At 42.6% G+C, this 24484-nt stretch overlaps 1 protein-coding gene across 4 annotated transcripts; it reads right to left on the bottom strand.

The window, feature by feature from the left end:
• Positions 1 to 1841: 1841 nt before the first annotated feature.
• On the bottom strand, positions 1842 to 24288 carry ago4 (argonaute RISC component 4). Of its 4 annotated transcripts, none has more exons than XM_041052722.1 (19): positions 24111 to 24288; positions 17293 to 17464; positions 17052 to 17172; positions 15691 to 15872; positions 14898 to 15034; positions 13957 to 14091; positions 12987 to 13074; positions 12663 to 12810; positions 12377 to 12496; positions 11981 to 12142; positions 9730 to 9878; positions 8901 to 9085; positions 8533 to 8692; positions 7944 to 8115; positions 7709 to 7852; positions 7409 to 7543; positions 7184 to 7285; positions 6408 to 6607; positions 1842 to 6054 (listed from the first exon to the last, which is right to left on the bottom strand). In XM_041052722.1, the coding sequence occupies exons 1-19, from the start codon at positions 24127 to 24129 to the stop codon at positions 5946 to 5948; spliced, it is 2640 nt and encodes an 879-aa protein (XP_040908656.1). In that variant the 5' UTR covers positions 24130 to 24288; the 3' UTR covers positions 1842 to 5945. The 4 variants fall into 4 exon arrangements, with proteins under 4 accessions (XP_040908656.1, XP_040908657.1, XP_040908658.1 ...); XM_041052723.1 differs by having other exon boundaries at positions 9730 to 9863; XM_041052724.1 differs by having other exon boundaries at positions 12014 to 12142.
• Positions 24289 to 24484: the final 196 nt, after the last annotated feature.

The raw sequence follows: 24484 nt of genomic DNA, 5'->3' as shown, positions 1-24484 counted from the left end.
AATATCCGCCGGAGATGAACAATCAGCTGTATAAGAGTCAGTCAAAAGAGCTTCTTCCAGTCACTTATTTGAGCTGCTTTTTGATAGGTGTTATCAAAAAAAGCACAGAAACAGCTCGCAGAATTCATCATCAGACGCTGCTGCCCTTGCCAGCTGAAGTGCCTCCTTGTTAACAATAAACACGATGGTGTCCAAGCCTCGACAAGGCCACTTCAGACTTCAGCTGCTGCTCGGCTTCACCCTCCCTCAAACCGCTTCCTTTGGTATCCACGCAGCCCAAATGGGTCAATCCGGTTCCAACAAGAGTATAAATAACAAATCAGGGCTGCATAGTGAGACTTCTGGGTAAACAGAGCATCAGGTCACTCCCTCCCATCTTCAGGACCGCTGCTGACAGTCAAACCTGCGAAAGCAACACTGAACCCCAGGAAAAAAAAAAACCCAGTGATGCAGGAGGGAGGGAGGGAGAGAGAGGGCAAAAGAGAGTGAGACAACAAAAGGAGTGAGGGGTGGATGGATGGGGATGGAGCAGTGTCTGTAGGTGGATCAGCTAACACAAAGACAACATGGGGGGGCCTCTACAATGGGGATCACACACTTTGAATTGCTCCATACTTCACAAACTGACGTGTATTTTAAAGCAGCTTTCACAAAAATTAGCTTTCATTTGCCCTTTTTGTCTGACACGGCCGTGAAAGCGAGACACAGCTTCACAAAGTGGGGTCATAGTTCCTCTAACAATGAGGCTGAAATGCTGAAAAGCCACAGGAGATATACACAGGTTATAGGTAAAAAGTCACTCACCACTGTGTTCACATCACACACAGTTTCATCTGGACGCTGAGGAAATTACAAAACCAAGAATTCTGAGACTTTACCCAACATTGCTTTTTGTGTTTAATCTTAATTACTTAATTTCAACTGTCACAGAATTGTGGTTGAAACATTAAACGACAGCTCTATAACAAAGTAATTTCATTATTGCTATTGTCAAGTAAACGGCTAGAGGTGGAAAAAAATAGTCTTTCTGTAACAGAAGGATGTGACAGCAGCTCTTTGTCTTCATATTCAGAAATGTCCCCTCTACCCAAGACCGCTCTCACTCCATATGCATTACACTGAACCTTGGTGTTCCATTGTGCCGATGAATTAAATATCATGGCATCAAGATCTGTGGTTCAGGTTTCCTTTCTTCTGTAGCCTCCTCTCTCCTTGGTAACGGTGGTCATGACAACCAGCCGGGACACAGGAAACGGGAGAGGAGAGGGGATGATACACAAAGGGAGGCAGAGGAAGGTGACACATACCAATGATGGCTATCCTGTGTGAGAGGATAGACACATGTATGTGAGGCACAAGTCCAATACAGGATTCTAGTGAAATTACACCACAGATAATATTAATGCCTCACTGCCTTATATTCATTGTAATAAAGACAAATATTTAGTGTTTCATTATATCAATTTTATGTCATAATATCAACACACAGGGGAGTGCATGACCACTTGTAATTGTTTTTATATGTTAAGAAAACAGGAAAACCGAAAATAAAGTGAAAAGAAAGCACCATTAGGGTGCTTTGATCCCTTCATGCCTCGTTCAGCTGTTCTTAGATGACTGTGACGGTGAGGAAATGGTTACATCATTAATGTTTTACTGTTCTCAGTAATAATGTGATCCTATTTACCTTGGTAAAGAATGCCATCTAGTGACAAAACACACACAGAGGCTTTTGTGTTAATTGGTCAACCAGCTCCATGAAAGACATTCAGTAAGAACCCATATTCAATAGTGCAGAATGACATCTGTCATCAATGACGAGAACACACAAGCTATGTTTATAGGCATAAAATACCAATTTATTACTTTGCACATTAACACAAGAATTCCCTGCAGGCTAAAAAATTTTTTGACCATGTCACATAATAGCAATAACAGTGAGTGAATGGCCCTCTGCTGTGGGGGGTGGAGCTAGAACATACCCCACCCTCTCATAACTGGTCAGACAGGGTTCCGTTCATTCACAGGATTGGAACGTTCCATTCATGGAATTGGACTGTTCCAATTCTACGGTTCTATTGCTATTAGACAATCACACACAGCTTCAGAGACCACTAGCAGAAAAAAAAAAAAAAAAACAGAGCAGAGCTATAACAAACCCCAAAAAGGAACCAAAAGGGAAAATAAAATAAAATTAAAATACACAATACACAATGTCAAATTACAAATCCGTTAAGATATAACAATATATCAAAGTGAGAGGAATTTAAAAAATAATTCATGCTCTCTTTCTATTGGGGCACAGAAAGAATTATGGATCTTTTTTTAAAAAGGTTAAAAAGAGGTAATCCTGCTCCGTCGATGCCATGGGGACCCCTTCACAAAGAGGAAGTGCATTTGTGAGGGGTCAGCAGAGTTGCCATGGAGACAGGAGAGCCCCAACCCACCGACCCACCCACCAACCAAAAGGCGTGGCCACAGGTACAAACCAGGAACGAGGAGACAAAATGGATGCTCGCTACAGTAACCTGGTACAGAGGAGAGGGGTTTCGGTCTTTAACGGGTCCACGTTTGAAGAAAGTACCTCGTTTGAATTTGAACACGACGCAAAGAGCCGGCCCCCCTTGCCTCAGAAAACAGCTTGTACCTCCCAAATTACTGACATTTGTGTAGGAATCTTTAAAATACATCTTAGAGAGACTGGACAAATATTGCTAGCCTAAAACAGTCCCACTAAGTTGATAAACATTTAACCCAAAAAAAGAAGAAAAAAAAAAAAAGCACTTATATTTTTTTTCTTTCTCATAATAAATATGATTCCAAAAAGATTTTTTCTTTTTTTTCTTTTTAAAAAGGACAATACTCTGGCATGCAGGCAAGCAAAGTCTAAATTTTGTTACTTTAAAGAAAATTGTCTAAAGCCTACATAACTATTCCACCAAATGCACATTCCCACTGATTGATAGAAGCAAATAAAATAAACAAAAAATTAAAAAAAAATAAAAGTACAGAGACACAATAGTGAGAGTAGACCAACAACCACAATGAGTAGAATTATAGCTTTGTTTCTCCACATTTGAAAACTAGAACTGGGTTAATATTGCTTTCCAATGTCATGGTACAAATAGGAAGTGATCATTTATCTGACTGGAGTTTAATGATCAAATATTGTGATTTAAAACATCAAATCATTCCCCATTAGAGATGCCAGATGAATGTTCAATCACAATCGCTGACTTGACTGGTAAAACTAGTGCATGTTTTAAAAACTGATCTGCCCCCTTTAAGCAAAGAGTACAACTTATTGCATGCAATGCCTGGACAACACCCTCCCAATCCCCCCCCCCCCCCCCCCCAAACTAGCCCTCCTCATTCACTGCTTCTTCTCTGACGCCAACGCCCACGCCTTCAACAGGCAGGTGCTCAAACTCATTCATAGTAAACCTGCTGCTTTACGGGTGGTTTATTACAAAAGGGTTTTCAATGAGCTGTCCCCCCCTGATGAGGCGTGCACGTCGACTGTTTCTCCAAACCTTCTGTCCTACATCTTTATCTCCAATCGCAACACCAGGGGGCACCACTTGCGCAAATGTCACCACTTCAGGTCACTGTGTTTTTTTTTTTGGCCTATGGCAACAGTTTGCTGAGTGTTTGTACAGGGGGTCCAAGGGCAGTGCTTATGCTTATTGTCAATTCATTTAATCCAGTGTTAAAAATGCATAAAAATAGGAAACAAACACCATTAAATAGTAGAGACTTTAAGATGGGTATACTTCAAATACACACAGAGTAATAGAAACCATTTTTAAAAAGTCTAAAAATTCAACTCATTGCCTATCACAAACTGCTTTTTAACAAATTCCTTAATCTAGGTTCAGTCTGATTACAATCCCTGATTGTCTCCATCTATCTGATCAAAACCAACTGATTTCGGCAGATCTGTTTAACCGGGCGGAGTGCTACACAATACCTCCAACCTGCCGCTAACCTTTACTCACATCAGAACCTACAGGGGAAGCAAGAATTCATCCACCTTGGGGCCAACTTCTTCTCACCATTAGCCAGAATGCTACAAAAAAATGTCCAACCCAAAGCTCTACTCCGTAACCTGCAGCTCAACAACCGAAGTCTATTCCTGAAGTCGCACTAGTAACTATATAACTAGCTTTGCTGCCATCCTTAAAATTTCATCACAATAGTAACAACATTGACAACAACGATAACAACAACAACATCAATGGTAAACTACTAATTCTAAACAACAGTTTTTTTTAAGATAACCACAAAACATCTTATATTAAACTTTTACAAATCTGCTTTGTTGATTCATATGTATAAATGCATAAAGGTAAGAGAGATTGAGAGTGCCCTCTGTTGCTTGCCTAGCGTCCCGGGTCAGTGCAATGAGTTGGCCAGTATTAGCAAAGGAGACCTCAAAAAACTATGTTGGTTTCCGGCCCTTGAAACTACTTAACCAAAAAACAAAAAACAAAAAACAAAAAAACAAAAAGACAGAAAAGCAACGTCCAGCAGTGTCATCATATAATCTTTCAGATAATCAGGTCCAAGGAAAAATAAGATCCCGCTTTTCACACAGAGAGCAAGGCTGATAAGACCACTCTCTGTGTCTAATGCCTTCAGCCATTCAACAGGTCCCAATGCTGAGCCAGTCACAGGCCAGACCACAGTAACTACTGCTACACATCAGACCTGGTTTCACTTATTACTTTAAATGAGTTAAGTTACTTATTTCTTCTGGGATTAAACGATGTTTTGAGGCACACAAAGGCACAAATCCCACCCATCTTGCCCTAAAGCACAGATGTTCAAAACGTAACTCAAAGCATTTCAATTCATAAGTGAACCAGGACTGCTACAAATACCCACACCAGCCTCTATGAGGCCTGTTTAAGTCATATGTCTCAAAGTTGCTCTATAGATGTAAATATATGCTTATTTGTACTGTATGTGTGAATATAAAAACAACAAATCTGAGGCATTTACAGCAGTTATCTCCTTGATTTCCCTTTACAATTCAGTGGCCTGCCATGAAACACATGCACACATGAACACACTCTCATACAGCAGTACATGTATATACAGAGATGCGCACACGCTCACATAAACACACACACACACACACACACACAACACTCAGTCGCATACAGACTTGCGTATTCTTTGCTAAGATGGGAGGAAAGTAATGATGGGCATGGACACCCAGGTCACCTCGCTTGTAAAAGACCGTAAAGGAGAAAAAGTTAAAACACACGCTCATAAAAAGGAAAAAATATATATATCATTCTCAAAAGGTCAACTCCCCTCCATCTCTTTTCATGTAGAGTTCCCTTCCCACCACCCAATAAACCCAAGACCTTGTGACAGATTTTGCCCAAAGGGGCTTTGAGGTAAAAGTAGATAAGAGTCCTGCTTAGCTGGGAGAGCTAAAGAGCTGTGCTGACACAGGTTGTGCCAGTCCACTCCCTTGCTCAGTGTATCTTACGAACACAAGAGTACAGACATTCAAATAGAAAAAACAAAAACAAACTAAAAATAATGGCTCAACTTGTAGTATGTGTGGGTATGGTTTGTTTTTGTTTTTTCTTTTTTTTTTTTTTTTTTGGTGCACTGGGAGCCCTCAAGGGTTCGCAGTGCTGAATTGCTGGTTAGAAAGGCGGCTCAATTGGGAACGCTGGTTGGAGACTGTTCCATGAAAAGGAAACTGCTGGACATTGAGACACAGCAGGTTCTCCTGTCCAAGAGCCGCTTTGGTGCAGATTCAGAAAATGTAAAGTGAGTATGTGAAGAGTAAGAGACAGACTACAAGGAGAGAGAGAGATAGGAGAAGAGAGAGACTGGCAAAGAAGAGATAAAAAAGACAGAAGAAAAAAACAAAAAAAACAAACAGGGAATCCGCGGGTGGACTGGCTGACGTGCTCGCTAGCTCAGGCGAAGTACATGGTGTGCTGGGTATCATAGTGGATCTGAACTGCCTTGGCCAGAGCCTGGGGGTCCCGGCCGTTACTCTGGCCTGACACGTGGCTGCCTTCAGCACTGCAATACAGAGAAAGGCAGGGTTTTCTTTTACTCCATCAGGAATGATACGTCACAAAAATGCAAGAAATGAACAGCAAAGAGGTTAAAATGAGAATCAGAAGCTGTGTCCTGGTCAGTAAATGCCTGTTTCATACAAGTCCATGCATCATTCCTCTAACTGTCATCTAAATTGTCTCAGTGGTCTAAACAGTTATGGTGTTTCAGGGATATTATCCCCTCAGGACAATCACTGTGGGCGTTTCAAATGGTGTCACACACTGCAAAGATGTATTATTAATCCAGTTTTATAACATTTCAGGCTCAACCAGACACGAGCTCCCCTGAACTGGAATCTCCAGGATATTCCTTACCTGTCATGGTCTTTGTCCACCAGGTGGTAGCGGGCTCGGAAAGCCACCAGCCTGGCGTAGTAGGCCGGTGCCGGGATGGAGACGGAACGAGTGCAGCGGACGTAGGTGTGGCACAGCTGGTAGGTGAGGAGCTGCAGTTCATCGGCCGTGAAACAGTTGTCATCCCACAGGACGTGGTAGTGGGAGGGACGACTGGTTCCCTGAGGACGCACAATGAGTTAAAGTAGTAAACCCCTACTGCAGTTCTTCTCAGATACAGTATGCAATAAATCGTTCAAATCAGTCGGTGAGTGAGCTGAGGACCTCTCTCGAGCAAAGTAAGGGCAGGAGACATGTGCTGAAACATAAGCCAATGCAAGTGCCTGTTCGCAGTCATTTTTTTGCAGCTGTCTTTCAAAGGGGACAGATAGTTTGTTGGTGGTGCATCACTGTAGATAACAGCCAAACTATCTGATGGGTCAAAGAAGCATTCCAATCATGCCGTTTATTGTCATTAAGCATCATTACTGCGGTAACCGCAGAGCAAAATTGCTGTACCCGAGAGGACAATTTCCACTGAAATAATGGGTTTCAACCATAATTTGTATGTTATTGCGTGTAAATGTGCCAAATCCCTGTTTCGTTTCAAATCTGCAAAAGACTTTGAGAACTGGACAGAGCTGGACACAGTTCAAAGTTGCACTTGCATTCTTACCACGATGAGACATCTCATTTAGCGAACAGTTTATGAGAGATCATCGTCTGTAACGCTCAGTGTGTGAGCTTTTGTCTCTCACCTGAATCCCAGCATGGCTGCACAGGTAGAAGTCAAACTCGGACGGGTGTGTGATGGTACTGTCCACTGTGGTGCCAGCTGGGACATTACCGCTCTTCCCCACCTGCAGGGCGGGGGGGGGGGGGGGGGGGGGGGGGGCAATCAGTGAGATGACAGTTAATACAAAGCAGTGTTGTACAACAGAAAATCATAATGTCACATCGTGGCACAGTGAGCTGCCGCTGACCCTCTCAGCTTTGTCAGAGCAGAAGAGACGAGTGTGGTGACGTTTCTGGACCACGATGTAGGTAATGCCTGGCCGATAATCCTCCTCCAGACTGATACATGCTTTGCGGATGGCTATCAGCTCCGGCCACGCCACCTGAAAATACACAAAAGCATGCATACGCTTTAAACGTATCCTCTGCAACACGTGTCAATATATTGCACATTACACGTGGGACTTGCCAAAAACATGATAAGAATAAGCTGAAGACAATTATAAAGATGACTGGAAAAACACTGCTGCATACTGCCAATCTCTCACCTGTTTCATCTGTCCCTCAGACACGCCGCCACGATAATAGATGATGCGTGTGGGCTTGAAGCGTGTGGACTTGTAGAACTGGATGAGCAGCTCCCGCACCATGTTGGTCAAGTCTTGGATTACCTCCTGGCTGAATAGCTGCTCCTGGAGAGACAACAACATCTGGTTTAGGCTCAGAATGGAGGAAAGTAAAGGGGAGGGGGCAGTTCACAAAACCACAGAAAACAGCAGTTACCTGGGACATGTCTTGTCTGGATGTCTGGACTCGCACTGTTGCACAGTATCTGCTGGGGTGGCCGTCCATGCTGCCCACCACCGCCGCGATGGACGGCTTCTTCCCATCACCTGCTGGAGGATGTGTCACATCAGCCCCTAAGAAGATGACCGGCTGCTGGAACACAGAGGGCCTGAACCAAGGACAGGAAAAAAGAGAAAAAGAAAGAAAACAGACTCTGCATCACAGGCGTGTACATCATATTTCCTATTCAATGTCTAAACCAAGACCAGCACTACTATGAAGAAAAGTATGTGAGGAAAAAAAGATCCAAATATGATTGCACAAAGTGAAAAGCCGACATCATATTTATTCCTCAAGATTCCCAGAATAAAAGCACCAGATGTAAAATTTAAAAAAATGCCAGGAACGGCAAAATTTATGAAAATTATGCAGATTATTACTTCAGCTCAGATTGAGCTTCACCACATGATTACCGTGGGCTGTCTGTATTCAGAAAGCATCTAACCAATCACCAACATCCAAAGCTAAGAAGCATTCCAGACTCCCATCAAGGCTGCAACCAAGAAATTACAAGATCCATGCTGACCTCTGATGAGGCACCAGGACGTTGTTGATGCCTCCCAGCTTGGCGTTGATCTTGAGGCAGAGGTTGGAGAGGGTCTGAGGGGACGTCTTCACTACGTTCTTCACCTGGACACACTGGGTGGCCATGCCGAGGAGTGTGTCTCCCACCCGCTTTACCTCAGCTGCAGATGAAGACGCAGATGACCAAAATCAATACCGCAAGACATTTAGTTCAAAAATTGATTGATTAACCTTAGAATAAAAAAAAAAATGAAGCTTTGCAAATCTGAATTCATACGTATGAGACCCTCTTCCTTTCCCCCATCTCTAAAAATCTTTTGCTTTTTTCTCATTCACTGAAATGCTAAATTATGAATTTCAGCGTCTTACCATAGACGGGTGTTTTGCCCGGCAGAATGACCACAATCAGCTGCAGGCCTACATAAGACATTTTGAGGTGTTTGAACATGGGCTCCACACTGTCAGCTCCTTGGGCGTATTTACAGAAACAGGGCTGGCCTTGAATGGGCATCCCAGCATCCTTTGAGATCTTTCGCAGCTGGTCAGTGAAGCTCCTATGGAAAAGCATTAACAGCTCATCAGAAATCAGCAGCATAAGCAGAGACCATCTAAAAATTCAAGACAGCAGGGATATGTAGATTTACTAAGTAAGTTTACTAAGTAAATGTAATAATTGGCCAGTAATTAAATCAGAAGTTAAAACTTTTTTTCTTTTCTCATGCATTGCTTATCATCAAAATTCCACATTTTAGTATGTTATCATTGGCTAACATGCAAAGTAAGACTAAACTTAAAGAAAGGTATAGTCTGATGGGAACGTCATTCATTTTAAAGGTATTCTGCGATAACGAACGTCTGTCAAGACATTTCACACTGAACCACAAATGTCAACCTGCTGGTGGCAAAAGAGGAAAAGTCAGGAGATCACCAAAGTCATTAAGGCACCTTGCCTGGGAACGATGAATGTCTGTATCAAAATGTCATGCCATGTATCCATTAGTTGGTGAGAGATTTCACTCTGGACCATGTGGTGGACTGACTGACAAACTACCATCACACAGCCCAGTGTCTGTGTTACGTTACCTCAACAGAAACACCGTCTAGGCCTCATCTGCATTTGCCTTATGTTGACACCTTCCCTTGTCCTCGTCACATAAATTTCTGAGACAACGCGGCATGACAAAAGTCCATGACTCACTTGAGCAGGTCCTCCCGACACTGTTTCTGTGGGGCGAAGCAGGCCACAGCCCAGACCTTGATCTCGATGCCAGCGTAGAACTGCTTCCCTCTCATGTCCCACACGCCCTGGTTGGGCGTGGCCACGGTTTTATTCTGCGGAGAGAGTCCCTACTCTCTTAGTCAACCCCCCGGTTGGATGAGCCAATACAGAAGGTACAACAGCCCAACCCCCACTTTGATTTTCCTTCCATATGCAGACAAACATTATACATTAAAACCCCACCCGGCCCTATGTGCATTGTTAGATTAGCACAAATAAAGTAAGGCTCAGTGTCTTATTGCACATAAATATCGCTTCCCATATCAGGAGCCCTGACATGAACAGCGAACAAAAGTACTGTACTGTATCTACTCAGAAAGTCATCATTAGGTGAGTGCTCCTACTTCGAGTTTGGTTGTGAATACAAATTCAAAGGGCAGTGGCTTTCAATTAAGTTAACAAGATTTGCCAAAGGCCATTAAGAGCTTTCATTCTCCGAAACAAGAGACCACAGTGAACTATTTGAGTGTGGCATGCCAAGAAAAGTTAAAAGCCTCTCCATCTCATTACAAGATTGTCTTAAAAAAATCTTTAACATGATCATAGTTTCAGGATTTAAAACCACCTAATAAATAAGTGCAGGTTGTTGTCAGCAATTTAAAAAATGTCATCACAGTGTAGGTCACACAAGATATCGACTGTCGCCTTTCCCATCTCACGTGTTGTGCATACAGTCTCACCAGGGAGTGTTCTTTGTTTTTGTGAATACTTTGATGCAACTGTATGTGCTATCAACATCAGCATACCATTGAACAAAATGAAAAGTGTGGTTGTATTTCATTCATACCAAGTGATCACAGAGATGGGAAAAGCTTTCAGTCTACATTTAAGAGCATTTCACTGGAAGCCGATTAGACTCGATATCCCAGCAGGCAAGTGGCCAAGCCTTTCAGAAAGAGAATGTTGTGATACGATCTTAGGTAAATTAACCAACATATAGTTCAGGAAGCTAATAGCAGAGATTTTAGCTCAACACCGGCGCACCAGTGTGTTATTTATTTATTTATTTTTCAGGCAACAATCTGCTTTAATTTCGAGGAACAATTTGAGTTCAGAGCGGCAGCCAACGACAGACAATTTCCCCACAGGGATCATTAGAGTTTCATCTCGTCTCAGCAGAATCACTAAACGCCGTCTCTGAATGGAGAGTTACATTCCAGCTCCTGTGGTATGTATATTAACCTTTTCACTTTCAGATGGGAGATTAAGTCAAAGTCAAATTAACAGACTTCAGTGAATATTTCAGACAGCTTTTACTTTGATGCTGGGTGGCTATGAGTCTTATCGTCCTCCCGTCGCGTGCAGCACATCCATTTTTCCCCCCTCACACACAATCCTTGAATCCCAATTCAGCCTCTCACACCTTACAACCAGGTAGTGAAGTTAGAGTCAGAGTTCTGTGTTTTGCCAAAAATGGATAAAAATGCCAATTTCGCTCCGTGATAAAATTCTAAGTTATCTGTTGACAAGCTGGATGCAAATGATTGCCTTCCAGGTCCACACAGGTCTGCTCAGAAGTGTTTACATTTCTCTCCTGCATGCACCATCCGGTCAGGATCTTTCAGAACAGCTGGTTTGAGATTCAGCGGGTGAGTCTCAGCAGTCTGCAGTGACTGGCTCCTCCACTCATTACCTCCACCTAGACAGACACTACTGAAAGCGACGAGTGAAAAGCCAAGCTCTTGTCTATGTGCACTGTATTATTATTTACATGTTTAAAAGCTGTGTCGGTGAAGAGTATTGAAAGTATATGCACACAGTGAACAGACTGCTGAGATGCACCACAGGATTATAACACGGGGCAAGTTCCACGTCTGCATATTTTAACTTTTGGCATTTGGTCACCACCTGAATTACCTGCATCGATTACAACTTCTAGTTAAACTTGCTTCAGAGAGCTGCTGCTTTTTTTTAAACATTATGAATATTCATCCACATAAAATTTGCTGTGGCTCAAAAAAAAAATCCATTAGTTTCTGATAAAAATGTATTTTTCAAATTACCAAAAACAATGAGCTCAAACATGTCTCATCCTTCTGATAAGTAATCTGTGCAAACCTGGATCTTCCCCCATGCCTCGCATTCATTCGGTGATGCCCCCCACCCTGTGTGTTCCCAATCAGGCTTGTGCCCCCCTCCCCCAAGAGTGTAGCCCCTGCCCAGTACTCACCCTGCCACAGTCCCTCCCTGTGTCTGTACTCACCCGGCCCCCATACTGCAGCATGGGCGCAGGGAGAACACGCCCCGTCACCTCCGTCATGTCATTGTGCACCACAATACCAAATTCTTTCAGGTAAGGGTCCGGGCCCCCGACCATGCTGTTGCTTTTGACCTGGGAAAGGGTGGAGGAGGAGAAACATGGGATTGAGGAAGAGAAAGACTTAACAAGTTTCCATGAACTGCTAAAGGAATATTTTATTCAAGCTTTCTCTCTTATTTAGCATTTAGGCAAGACTGAGTTCAAAGAAGCGACTAAAACTTACAAGTGCTTACAGAAACTTTCACCAAACGTTAGCTTCTCTATTTGCTTTTCTTACTCCTGCCCTGAGAAGGAAACAGCACTCACCAGTCTGCTGATCTCTTCCTGTCTGTCAGGGGCTGAGCGAGCTGTAGCTTTAATCATGGTGGATGTCTGGTTGTCTGTCAGTTTCTTGATACAGCGCTGGCCTGCTACAATATTACAGACCTACAGAGAAGGAGGAAAACAAACTTTTCACCAATCAAGCAAAATCCAATAAGATTAGAGGAACAACAGCTGGAAATTAAAAAGGGATAAAGTCGCTGTTGGAGATGAAAGGCATTTTTGCCTGACCCTAAAATAAATTCAAGCATCAAAACAGTCTCTTTCTCACCTCCAGGGGAAGATAGGTGTGCTTCTGTTCCTGCCCTACTTGCAGGCAGGGTAAATGTGGATACTTCAGCTGCAGATTGTACTTCTGCTTGAAATACTGTGCTACTGTGCACTCCATGGCTTGGCCGTTCTCAAGCTGTAAGGGGAACCTGTGAATAAATGGAATATGTGGGTGAAGGCCATTGAAGTTCGCGAGTATGCAGAACAAAAGGGAAACACGACCAAAGTTGCACTGATGTCATATTAATGACATCTTATTATGTTATGATTCTTTTGGCACATACAGCATTGCCTTTGCTGTGATACGATGGTGAACGGCACTTACGTCTGGTGGCTGGCGGGTCGGCGAGTGACATTGCACACACGATACTTCCTCTTCATCTGACCACAGTGCGTGACCTCAACTTTCAAGCCTGTTCAGAAAACACAAGAAAGTGCGTTTACTAAATGTTGAAATGAAGCAGGACCCTTCTTCCACCAACTGCAATTTCAAATATTTTTAATGCTTTGAATTTAGTTGGTTGGAACTGTACTCATCTGTTCATCTACAGGCATTTTCAGGCCACGATACAGATAAATGCTGAGGGGGGAGCCAATTGTGTAGAGGGCTTTTACTGCTCTCTGCAGTCTCCTTTCAGACATTTGTCATAAGTCGGTTAAACAAACCACAAGGAGAATGGAAAAAGTTTACAAGTGTCTGCTGCAGAAAATACGCAGTTGAAATTCCACAGACTGGTTCAGAATTACATCAAAACTAAAAAAAAAAAACTAAAAATACTAGGAGTTCCTGCAATATTATCTAGTGACTCTTTGTGTAGTAACAATAACTGAGATGGAGACAAACGGAAACCAGAGCTCCTTGAAATAGCTGCAAGTTTTGCATCAAAACTTCTGTAAGTTATCAATATCATGGGCATGTTTTCTGATCTGTGACTCGCTAGCTTCTGTTCAAAGGCAGAAACATAATCCTTTGTTCCCCCAAGGTTAAGAACAAGTGTTCAGCATTGGTGTAGATTAAACGGTGTGTATACAGCATGATTACGTGTCAGGAGTGGGTGTAGTTTCTTAACTTCTTACACACTGCATAAAAAACAAACATGCATGTACCTTGCAGGCTCACACCTACATGTAATCTCTGTGGTGAACTGGATACACACTGAGTCATAAAAGCTGTGCGTATAAATTGTGTATGCCTGTTTATGCTAAGCCTCCTCTACTTTGGCAAATTCAAAGCATTACAAGTCACATAATGAATGCCTATTCTGCGAGTGTGTGTGTGGGTAATGAGAGCTCACCTCTTATTTCCTTGGTGAATTTGACGCGCTGCGAGTCGGTCAGTGGTTTGGTCTGTTCATTGATGTTCTGTATGTCAAGCACCTCGCACATGAACTCTATCACAGGCTGAGCACGGTAGAAAGCAGTGGCTGACACTGCGGGGTGCAAGAGAAACGACAATATTTATAAACCGGTCTCACAAATTAATAACTGCAATCAAATAAGTCCAAGATGGTGTATATATCACAGGCAGAGTCTGGCCTAGGCTTCAGAATTGGAGAGTGGGGATTCAGCAGTGACATAAAGGAGGCTTTCAAGAGACTTAAAGCACCTTCTCATAGCCATAATAAATGTCCTCATGTCTTCCACAGCAACAGCTGCAGACTGCTTAACATCATTCCATAAGAATGACTTTCTCTCCTCATAACCTTGTGGATACACCCACACATAATATCTACTAAGCAAACCATCAAAGTCAGGTTAACATTACATTCACATTACTTGTGTTCACAGAGTATTTTATATGAGTCCCTGTCACAGATGGTGTGATTTGGTCTTGGTGTTGAGCAAACATCTCAACTACCCCTTCGACCTTCGTTGTCTTTTTCTCTTATGCACGTAACCATTACTTGAATTCTCCCACCCGATCTCCATGATGGATGCATTAGGTGGAAAGTAGTAAAGTCTATTGTTACAGTTTGGGCGTAAAAGGAACAAAATTTTGTGTTTTTTTTCCCCCAAACAATCATAGAAAATACATTAAAACTTGCTGAGCAGAGTATTAAGCGGGTGGCTGAGGCTACAACATTAGACATGAAAAGAATCATATCAATTAACGACGACATACAGTACACAGTAGTAACAGTCGCACATCAATGATCACAAATCACTACTACATTATTTCAGAGCAAAGTTAAATCACCCACAGCACAGAAGCAGATCATTTCCATTCAGGTCTTACCATCGATGTTGAGCATCATGTTCCACATGGCAGGACGGACAGACTGATGGAAACCAAACCACACCTCCCTGCCTCCACCAAGAGGATGGTAATAGCCCTCCGGAGGGGAGAAAAACGAGCGCCCCACTGGAGTGTACCTGTGCGCACAAATGCAGACGCTCGATCACTGACACGCTCACATGAGTGAACTGGGTGCTTTGATGAAGTGACCACAACTTCTGAACTGGGAGAGCATCACTCAAAAACACAAGTTTCATTTCATTTCTATAAAACTGATGCCATTTTATATCCCTGGAGGACCACTGCTTCATAACTGATCAAAATCAATCAACATAGACTCAAACAACCTTGATGACTGCAAAGCTGCAAAGCTTATATGAGAATATTTATTTTCCAGGACTTAAGACCAAGATAGGCTCACACGTTTACGCAATACAGTGTGGTTTGAACATTTTGAATGAATTAACTGGATTACTTTAGTGTACCTGGACACACAAGGAGCGACAAATGTTTGCAAAACTGCATAAAAAGGAGTGTCCTGTTGTTCAGTTGCTGTATTAGTGTTTTAAAAGCTGATCTAAGTGAGTCAACTCTCTGAAAATGCATCCATGGTACTGTAATGAACTATGGACAGGCAAATCTATATCAGAGAGATTTGATCTGATCAGGGAAACGGGCGACAGCAGGAAATTAAGTAATACAGACAAATTAAAGGTGAAAAGCAATAACTGTCAACACCTGAAAATGTGGCTGATGTGTTTGTTAAAAGGCACAGATGGATGAAAAGCGGTACCTCATGGAAGGCAGGTGCCGTGTGATGACATCCAGAGCCTGAACAGAGTCTTCGGGGACCTCGTTAAGGTGGCCTGACAGGGCTTCCAGCAGCATCTGAAGACTGACCACGGACACCCACTGCAAAGACACCTTGAACGTCTGATCCTTCCCCTCGCCAGGCAGGGTCACCTCCAGATCCACCTGAGGATGGAGAGAAAGGGAGGTGAGGCCAGAGAGGGAGGGGGGAAAGGACAAAGGGAGCGAGGCGAACAAAAGACGAGTGAAAAGAAATTGATTGAAGAACAGGTGACAGAAAGCGATAAGTGATAAATACCCATGGGCAAAGAAAGAAGAGAGCAACACCAAAGAATCCTTGGTGAATCAATGTCTTTACAATGACAATGAAAAAAAACCATTTCATTAATACAACCATATAGAGTCAACAGGTATAAACAATCTAGGAAAAAAGAATTAGATTACATTTATCACTTTTGCTAAGCATGATTTTTGTAAATGAGGAAACTGGTTTTTTCACGTTCCCCAGGCTGAACATAAACATAATATCACCTTCAGGAACAGCTCCCCTGAAATTTAATGAGACTTTCAATTACCTAAATGGTAATATTCTAACAGTTTTTGTGTAAGAGCAGAATCAAGGCCAAGGCTTATCTTACATTTATATTTTACCTGCTGAGAAATATTTAACATTTGTGAAGTAATTTTTCTAATGTAAGTAAAGTATCCATTGCTCATAAGGCAGCTGCCAGAACAATATGAAAATGTTTGTGGTGAAAGATCAAGAATTCAAAATTACTAGTTTCAATAGCAGAGAAATGATTTCCTTTGAATACAGTGATATTAAAACTCTTCGACCAAACTCATAACTACATGAAAAAAACCTTCTTGATATTCGAGCATCTTTCAGAGTGTTGTCAGTACAAGGCAGACTCAGGGAGGTGGTTACAAGAAAATTCCAACACATCATCAACACTACTTCCCACGGAGCAATGAAGCAGACAGATTAATGAAATACAGAGCCCGAGAATGTTTGGGGCTGTATCTTCTTTTAAAAGTATTAGTAGTCTCACATTCTTGGCCCCGATTTTCCAGGCTAATCTGGAATTCAAGCTGGCGACCCTCCACTCACAAATCTACATACATCTAGTCTGCCTGCTCAACCTAATCCACTAAACCATTTTACATGCCTGCCACCCTCTAAAATATGAACAAATCTATTTGGTTTAGACCCTTGAAAGCAAACTATTTCTCCCTTAGAATCCTTAGAGCTGACTGATTTTTCCCACAGGACAAAAACATTTACACAAACATGAATTTGTGTCCGTGCTCAAGACACGAGGGCCAAGTCTTTGAGATACCAACCCTGTCTCTCCCTATTGGCAGTGGATGTGCTGTGTACATGTTCCTCTTCCCATCATAGCCAGGCTGTCGGTCTCCAAAGATCTGCATCTTGAAGTGCCGCACCATGGTGTCCACCACCTCCCTAGAAGGCAGAGGGAACAGGATGGTGAAACACACACTCACACTCACCAGTAACTTAAACATCTAAGATAAAATCTCCAGTGAAAAGAAAATTTCTGCTAGAAACTGTCTGTGGTTTTACCTGTTGACCCTTCGAGGCCGTTTCTCAGGCTTGATGTCGATATCATAGTGATAGACATCAATCTTGGGAATCTGCACCTGGAAGTGGTTGGCAAGGAGCCGGATGGGTTTCCCCACCGTGCCGAGGCCGGGACGCCGCGGAGGCTGAAACAGAGAGGTAGGGGCAGGCGGGCCTGGAGACAACAAAGAGAAAAGTAGTTATATTTTAGTCAGTAAGTCATTTCACAACAAGTACATACTTAATGATCCCCTGAATGAAAATGTATGATTAGCTCACGGTTCAAATGGCTTTAATTGACATTTCAATAAATATATTGTTTATATATAAGTTTCTTTTATTTTAAATAGTGAATACATCCAACATTAGCCCTTTTCCACCTCTCAGTGCGAGCTACAAAGGTTATCAGAGTTTTGTAAAAAGTTTCAAATGAGCCATGTTTGGCATTTATTTTTTGTATTGGAACCAGGGAAGCGACGGTGAGAGCGTGTGCATTTCTCTCTCCATTAAATGTCAAATTTGAAAGATGAATGAGCGCGGCGTAACGCCAAGCTTGTTGCAAACCATCTCATCAGTGACACCTGCTTGAATGCACTGAAATGGCCTCACAGCCCAGAGGCGCACATATACGCTTTGATTGATCGGTAACTCTGGCCCCTGACCTACATGGGTCAAACAAGGGGCTGGAGAAACAATGACCTCCAATTATCCTTCAGCCCGCCCCCAGCTCCACCCAAACACGCAGGGCGCCCACCCCTCACGCCGAGACAAAGGCCGAGCTCCTCTCAGACAGACAGCAGCAGGGCCATATGGAGGGGGTGCCACGCAAAGAGTCTGGGATTACCGTTACACACAGTACATGCCACACACACATCCCACCCCACACACACACACATTGCATACAGTATATGAACAAAAGTGCCCAACACAGGTGTTAGACCTACACTGCAGAATAAAAAGCTGCAGGCAGTGGAGGCGCACAATGTCTTAAATCACCGGTCTGAAACAGCACATATGTGCTTAAGACCTCAGGCTGCGTCGAGTTACAGCAAACCTGAAAATGACTCATCTCACACAGCAGCATTACTCGCTGTCGTACATAAACAAGGAAGGAAGGAGATGCTGTGATGCAAAATCTGTAAAATGTGTCTGCATAACGCGCAAAGAGGAAACACATACAGTACTTCTGTGCTCTGAGTTCGTTGGGACATAAAAAGAACAGCGAGCAACAGAGTGAGAGTAAACTCAGGACAAAAATATTTTATCTATATTATATATAAACAAAGTTAAAATCATATTTTGCTGGTGGTACTGGAGGAAGTTGGAGGAGGCCGCTTAATGCTTTTGTCAACTGACAGCTAAGAGACTCCAGGGGTCCTCCTGAACTCCATGCACCCACACGCTCCAGTTAGCAAGTGAGGCGCGAGAACACAGACAATCGAGACCCTCCCCATCGCTTCCTGAAAACACGCTTCCCAACATGCCCTCGTGTAGCCTGGGCCCCAAATCTCCTCCCCTGCTCCCTATTACCCACTCCTCCTCCTCCTCCTCCTCCTCCATCATCATACAAACAAACCATTAGCTTGATTTTGACGTCACTCAGCTTTTTTAAATCATTGTGTTTATGACAGTCTCAAACAAGAAGCTATTTGTTACATGTCTGCTGTCATTTGTCACGACTTGGACCAAAATCCTCTGATGATTCACTCGACTTTGTCCTACTGGCCTTGTTACTGATAGCAACAAAAGGCATAGCAAGTCCTCTATGCCATGCTGCAAACTGGCAAGCTCAACATCATGTGCATAGCTCTGCATTGTATGCTACAACATTGCAAGTGTACAGCAGTCGAATGGTAACTGAGGAACGTTCATTTTGGTGCTTTGTGGTGTGTATGGAAAAATTAACATGCTAAAGTTACGCTTTTTTTCAGACCTTTATAATTTCATACAGAATGCAAATTAATACCCATTTCACCATCATACCAGTAGGGACCTTAAAGCCTAGAACAATTAATTATTACATCGAACTTTTCAGTATTTGCCAGCAGTATACTAACTTCAGTCTAATAACTCCAAAGGATAATAAAAATCAACAAATCTATTAATTCACTGTCACAGCACTAATTCAATCCAATGTCACAACAATCCGACTTTAAGTTCATAGGTGTGTAATGTCGCCTGACAGCACACAATGGGTTTCAAAAACCATTTTGTGGCTCACATTACTGCCTACAACAGACAAGAGAAAATATTTTTGGTAAATTAAATTTAAGACCAACATATTCTAAGGCCTTTGAGGCCTTATGATTCAGCTTGTGTACCGAATCACATGGAATTGTTCATGCCTTTCTATTTTTTCTTCTCATTGGATGCATGTACAGGTACTACAGAAAAGCTTTTACTGTACATGTGTGAAGCTCCAGGAGTTCGAGGTCCTCCTCTTCCACTTTCACCAAAAACAGAGCTGTACCTATATTTAGCCTCCTCAGCTGCCACACTACCACGCTTAGAAACGTGTGAGTATCTCAGCGTGAATCGCCTGAACCCATCCCTCCTCAAGCACCCACCTATTTACCACTGTCAACACCATCACACCCACCTCTCAGGTTTTCATTAATGATTAATGTTTATTAATCTTTATTATTTTCTTAATTGTTCAGGTTTGTTGTTTTTCAGGTGGTTTAAGAGCTCAAACTAAATGGCAGCAAGTTTTAATCGTCATGAAGATGATAAAAAGTGCGACTAACAATTATTTTGATTACGGATTAATCTGCTGATTATTATTATTTTTTTACAATTAATCGTTTAGTTATAATAAAAAATAATTAGTGAGAGAAAAGCCAATGCCAACTTCCCAGAGCCCACCTTCAAATGTCTTGTTTTGTTCAACCAACAAGCCAAAACCCCTAAATATTCAGTTTTCAAAAGAGACGGAGCAAACCCTCAGATGTGAGAAGGTAGAACTAGAGACTTTTTAGAATATTTTCACTATTCTTGCCTGAAAAATGAGTGAAATTATTCATTGATAATCAAAACAATTAATACTAGATTATTTTTCCATTCACTGACTGATCGAATAATCTTCTCAGCTCTAACTACATTACATCAAAACAAAACCAAGAAGAAAAAAACAATATGCATTGGTATGTTGTATGCAAGTTAGGACCTAGAGCAAAAAACTTGGATAAATATTGGGTCACTTCAGTATTTTATACTGCCACTATAAAGACAGGAGGGGGAAAAAACTGGCCTACATTCATGCAAATGAGGATATTTTAGAGCCCAAACCTGGACAGGACCTGTCAGGGGGAAAAGATGGGCACAGGCAAGCAGGCACAAATTAACCAAGAGCTTCTAATAGGAAAAAAATTCTAAATAAACATCCCATGAATGTTGACGTTATCCAACATCAGAGAGTACAGCTTAATTACACATTAAAGCTATAAAAAATGCAAAAGAACATTATGTCCCACAACAAGAAACCCTCTTTAAGGGACCTCTCGCCTAAACATGCCCATCTTTTTTTTTGTGTGTATGAATGTCACAAACACATTCTGATACCTACTTATTTAATTACTCTAGAAAAAAATGTACATTTTGCGATGCCAGCTGTGTGGGTTATACACCCCTTTAGCAGCCTTTTCATGCATTATTGAAGATCACCAGGTTGACAATCTGATCTGGTCTGCGAAACATTTTCTTTCTTACAGAGTGACTTCTCAATAAAACATTTTAAAACAGAGCCAGATATCACAGAAAAGACAGATTGGTCAAAGGTGGCATTTAGGGCTCAATTTAAACAGCCCGTCAAGCAAGCTTCCTCCATAATTCTACGCTTCTGCTCGAAGTGAGACAGAGCTGCAATCTACTTTGAGTCACAGAGGAAGTGAAATTAGCTTTTCCTGGTGCAGAAAATGACAGATTCAGCGGAGGGAAACAAGTAGTTCTGCTCCATATACAATCCATATCCATCTTTCAGCTTTGGATCCAACTTGACCACTAACATGTTCAAGGAGCAACACAAAGATAATCGCCTGCCCGTCTTACTACGCCGATTTTTCTCTTCACTGATCTAATGTTTAAAAATCATTAGATTATGTGCAGCGCGCTCACATTTGCTGAGCAAGGTTTGCCACTCATGCACTGTAGAGCCTCCTAATGCTATGCGTGTCCCTGGTAACCACAGTGCGATCAAGCCGAGAGACAGCTGGGCTTAAGCTAAGCATGAGGATGATGGCTTGGCCCGGTGATGACTCAGACTAACAGCACAGAGCAGGGAGCGTACTGACGCCTACACCTGCAAATCACCTGGGTTAAGGTAGTATACACTGGACTGTGGAAGAGGTGGATATACTGAGAAAAGGCTTAGTGACCATTCACTAAACGGAAACATCCACCAGTCAATGTAAAACTGTCTATATGTGGCAGCTTATACTCAATTTAACATCAAATATTGCCACATTTTTCTAGGAACCACAGTTTCATTTATTTTACTCCAGGCTTTGGCTTTTTTTTTTGCCCCCATCTCTTTATATTCGTGAAGTGGAGTCATACATTTTGGGACAATCATGAATTTCTCACTCAAGCTGAAAAATGTTTCGTATTCAGTAGACTTATCTTTGCAGCAGTTCACACCAACTAAAGAAAACTGTTGTCGGTTTGCCTCCATTCATACATTTCCTGTGACAATGTATGCATTCATGCCAACCTTTATTTTGCTTCAGTTTACAGCCATTTAACAGCTGGATCTCACAAATTTGGAGCCAAAAAAAAAAAAAGAAAAAGATTAAAACAGCTGCTTTGTGAAGACACCACCCCAGACCTACATCACATCATTACGCACAACTTTTGGGGGGCCCTACCTAAACGATTCCAGTCGCACCAAAGCAAAAGCCAAAAAGTGCAAGTTTCTGAAGAAATCCCCTACAACTACAAACCCCTACAAACCGGAGGAGGCTCTATTGTTGAGCCATAACATGACAGGACATCCAGCTGTGGTGCAATGCAGCATCATTCTAGTATAACTTGGCTAATTTTAGAGGTGAAAGTTAGTCATCTTATTGTTATCTTGTTTTTCAAAGTGTATACCTCTCCATGCAAAAGAGGATTTTTAAAAATTATATGGAATATTATGAAATATTATTTCAAAAAGGTTTGCTTTAAAAATCAGAGTTGTGAACTTCTGCAAGCCTGTGCGTTTAGATTTGTAACTGCAAACTTAAATTCCTTAATGTACAAAACTAATATTACAGATACAAACCTTTGTTTATCAAGCACAGTTTTCTGATCAATCCAATGGTCTATATTACAAACCTGTTATGCAACTGCATAGTCTCCTCCACTGGCCACAAAAATCATACTGTTGAGTCCCCATTCATCATTATCAGTGTGTGTTGATCATGGGTGTGGTGGAAAATCTGCATCCACACTTTACATTGGAAGGTAAACATTAAATGCTACCATAACAAAATGCAGCTCACTGGTAAAATAGCAGTGAGGTTAAAATGGAAAGTACACGTTGAGCTGTTTCGCGATGTAGCAGCTGCTGAATTAAAACTCGAGGGCTTGCACTGATTGTGTGTGACAAAGAAGCTACCAGGACTCTCACACCTGTGGATGTGTTGTACAATACTGTTTCCAAAACTCGCCCCTCACACGGCTTCCTGCATCCCTGAGACATGTATCTGAACGCTGCTGCAAAACACATTTACTCCTTCAGCGATACATCTTGGTTTTCCTAATGCCACCACCTTCTCTCCAGAGTGGGCAATGTGCTCTGTGTGCACGTACAGCGAGTCAACAATAATCAACAATCGCAAAAATTGTGTGTTACTCTGCAAGTTGCATTCAATTCCTCGTTTACCAAAAGGCGCGCTTCACACAGAAAACAACAAACTAAGGAGGGGGAAAGGTAAACATATTTTGCATGCTGCATGCTGTATCGCTTGGTGCGTGGCTCCCTTCCCTCTGCAAGCTTTATCGTTAGATCACCGCACCGCTGCAAAAGAAGTGCCTTTGTTATCATATAGGAGGTGAATAATATGGAGCTGGCCTGCAGATCTGATCGATAAAAGCGCCATCCATCCCTGCTGTGCTCTCACGGGCGCATGGCTGCTGCCCAAGGAGAAGCGCGTAAACCAATGACAGCCTCGCACAACACCAGTAAATTACGAGTCACAAAATACCCACGTCTGCTCGTTTAACGCCTGCAACATGTGTTTTATTGGCATTCATCTTGTTTTTTCCACCCATCGCTGTCATCTTGGCCGCTGGCAGCCCGAAGAGACGCACCGTTCCTGACGGCGATGTCGCAAATTTACATGTTTTAGACGAAAATGGGGTATTTTGTCAAATTTCGACGGCACTACATGGTCTCTTTTTGTCGAATTCAGGTCGTAACTATATAGCCAGGAAGAAACACACCGTGAACAAACATCAACGTAAACACACCACGACGCGGAAGGAAGGAGGAAGGAAGGTCCTAGTTAAATCCCCACTCACACAATGCCAGCCCCGACACGACGAGCTGTGCGCGCTTCAGATAAATAAAACCGTGCAGACACGACTGGAAGACCGATAAAAACACCAAGTCTCTCAGTACAGATAAGAAATGTGGCTTCCGCTCGATGTAAATAGGGTCACACATACATATGTACACAGACACACGGGCTGGGCCTCGGTTTGTTTTCCCGTCAGCGCGTCGAGGCCTCGCTGCAGCCGCGGCCCCCAGTGAAGCGACGCATTTGCGCACACGCGCCCCGCACACGGCTCGCTCTCTCCGCTGCTGCTCCCTCCTTCTCTTATTTTCTTAAATCTCTTACCGGGTCCGAGCGCTTCCATGGCCGAGGCCTCTCTCTCCGTCTCTGTCCCGGCCTGGCGGCTCCGTACCGACGCTGAAATTGGGGGCGGTATCGCGAAGCTTAAAGTGGCTAATTTAAGAAAAGGGAATATAGATAGATGCGTGGATGACTGCTGACTGGACCGACTGACCTGAGCTACTGCTGCTCCTGCTTCTAACGATTTGTAACAGCGCATGCGCCAGTTAGAAGCCGTTCAACCTGATGTGCGCATGCGTAATTTTTCTTTACCGCACTGGCAGATCAAATTTTAATGATCCGAGTTAGTAGTGGGACAGTAACGGAATGCAGATGAAGTAAAACTAATCTTCAGTGTAAATTATAGTATAAGATGAGAA

This window comes from Toxotes jaculatrix, chromosome 13, assembly GCF_017976425.1.
Source record: "Toxotes jaculatrix isolate fToxJac2 chromosome 13, fToxJac2.pri, whole genome shotgun sequence".
NCBI classification, from domain to species: Eukaryota; Metazoa; Chordata; class Actinopteri; family Toxotidae; genus Toxotes; species Toxotes jaculatrix.
The sequence above is the reverse complement of the archived record's forward strand: the minus strand, read 5'-3'. Positions and strand labels throughout refer to the sequence as shown.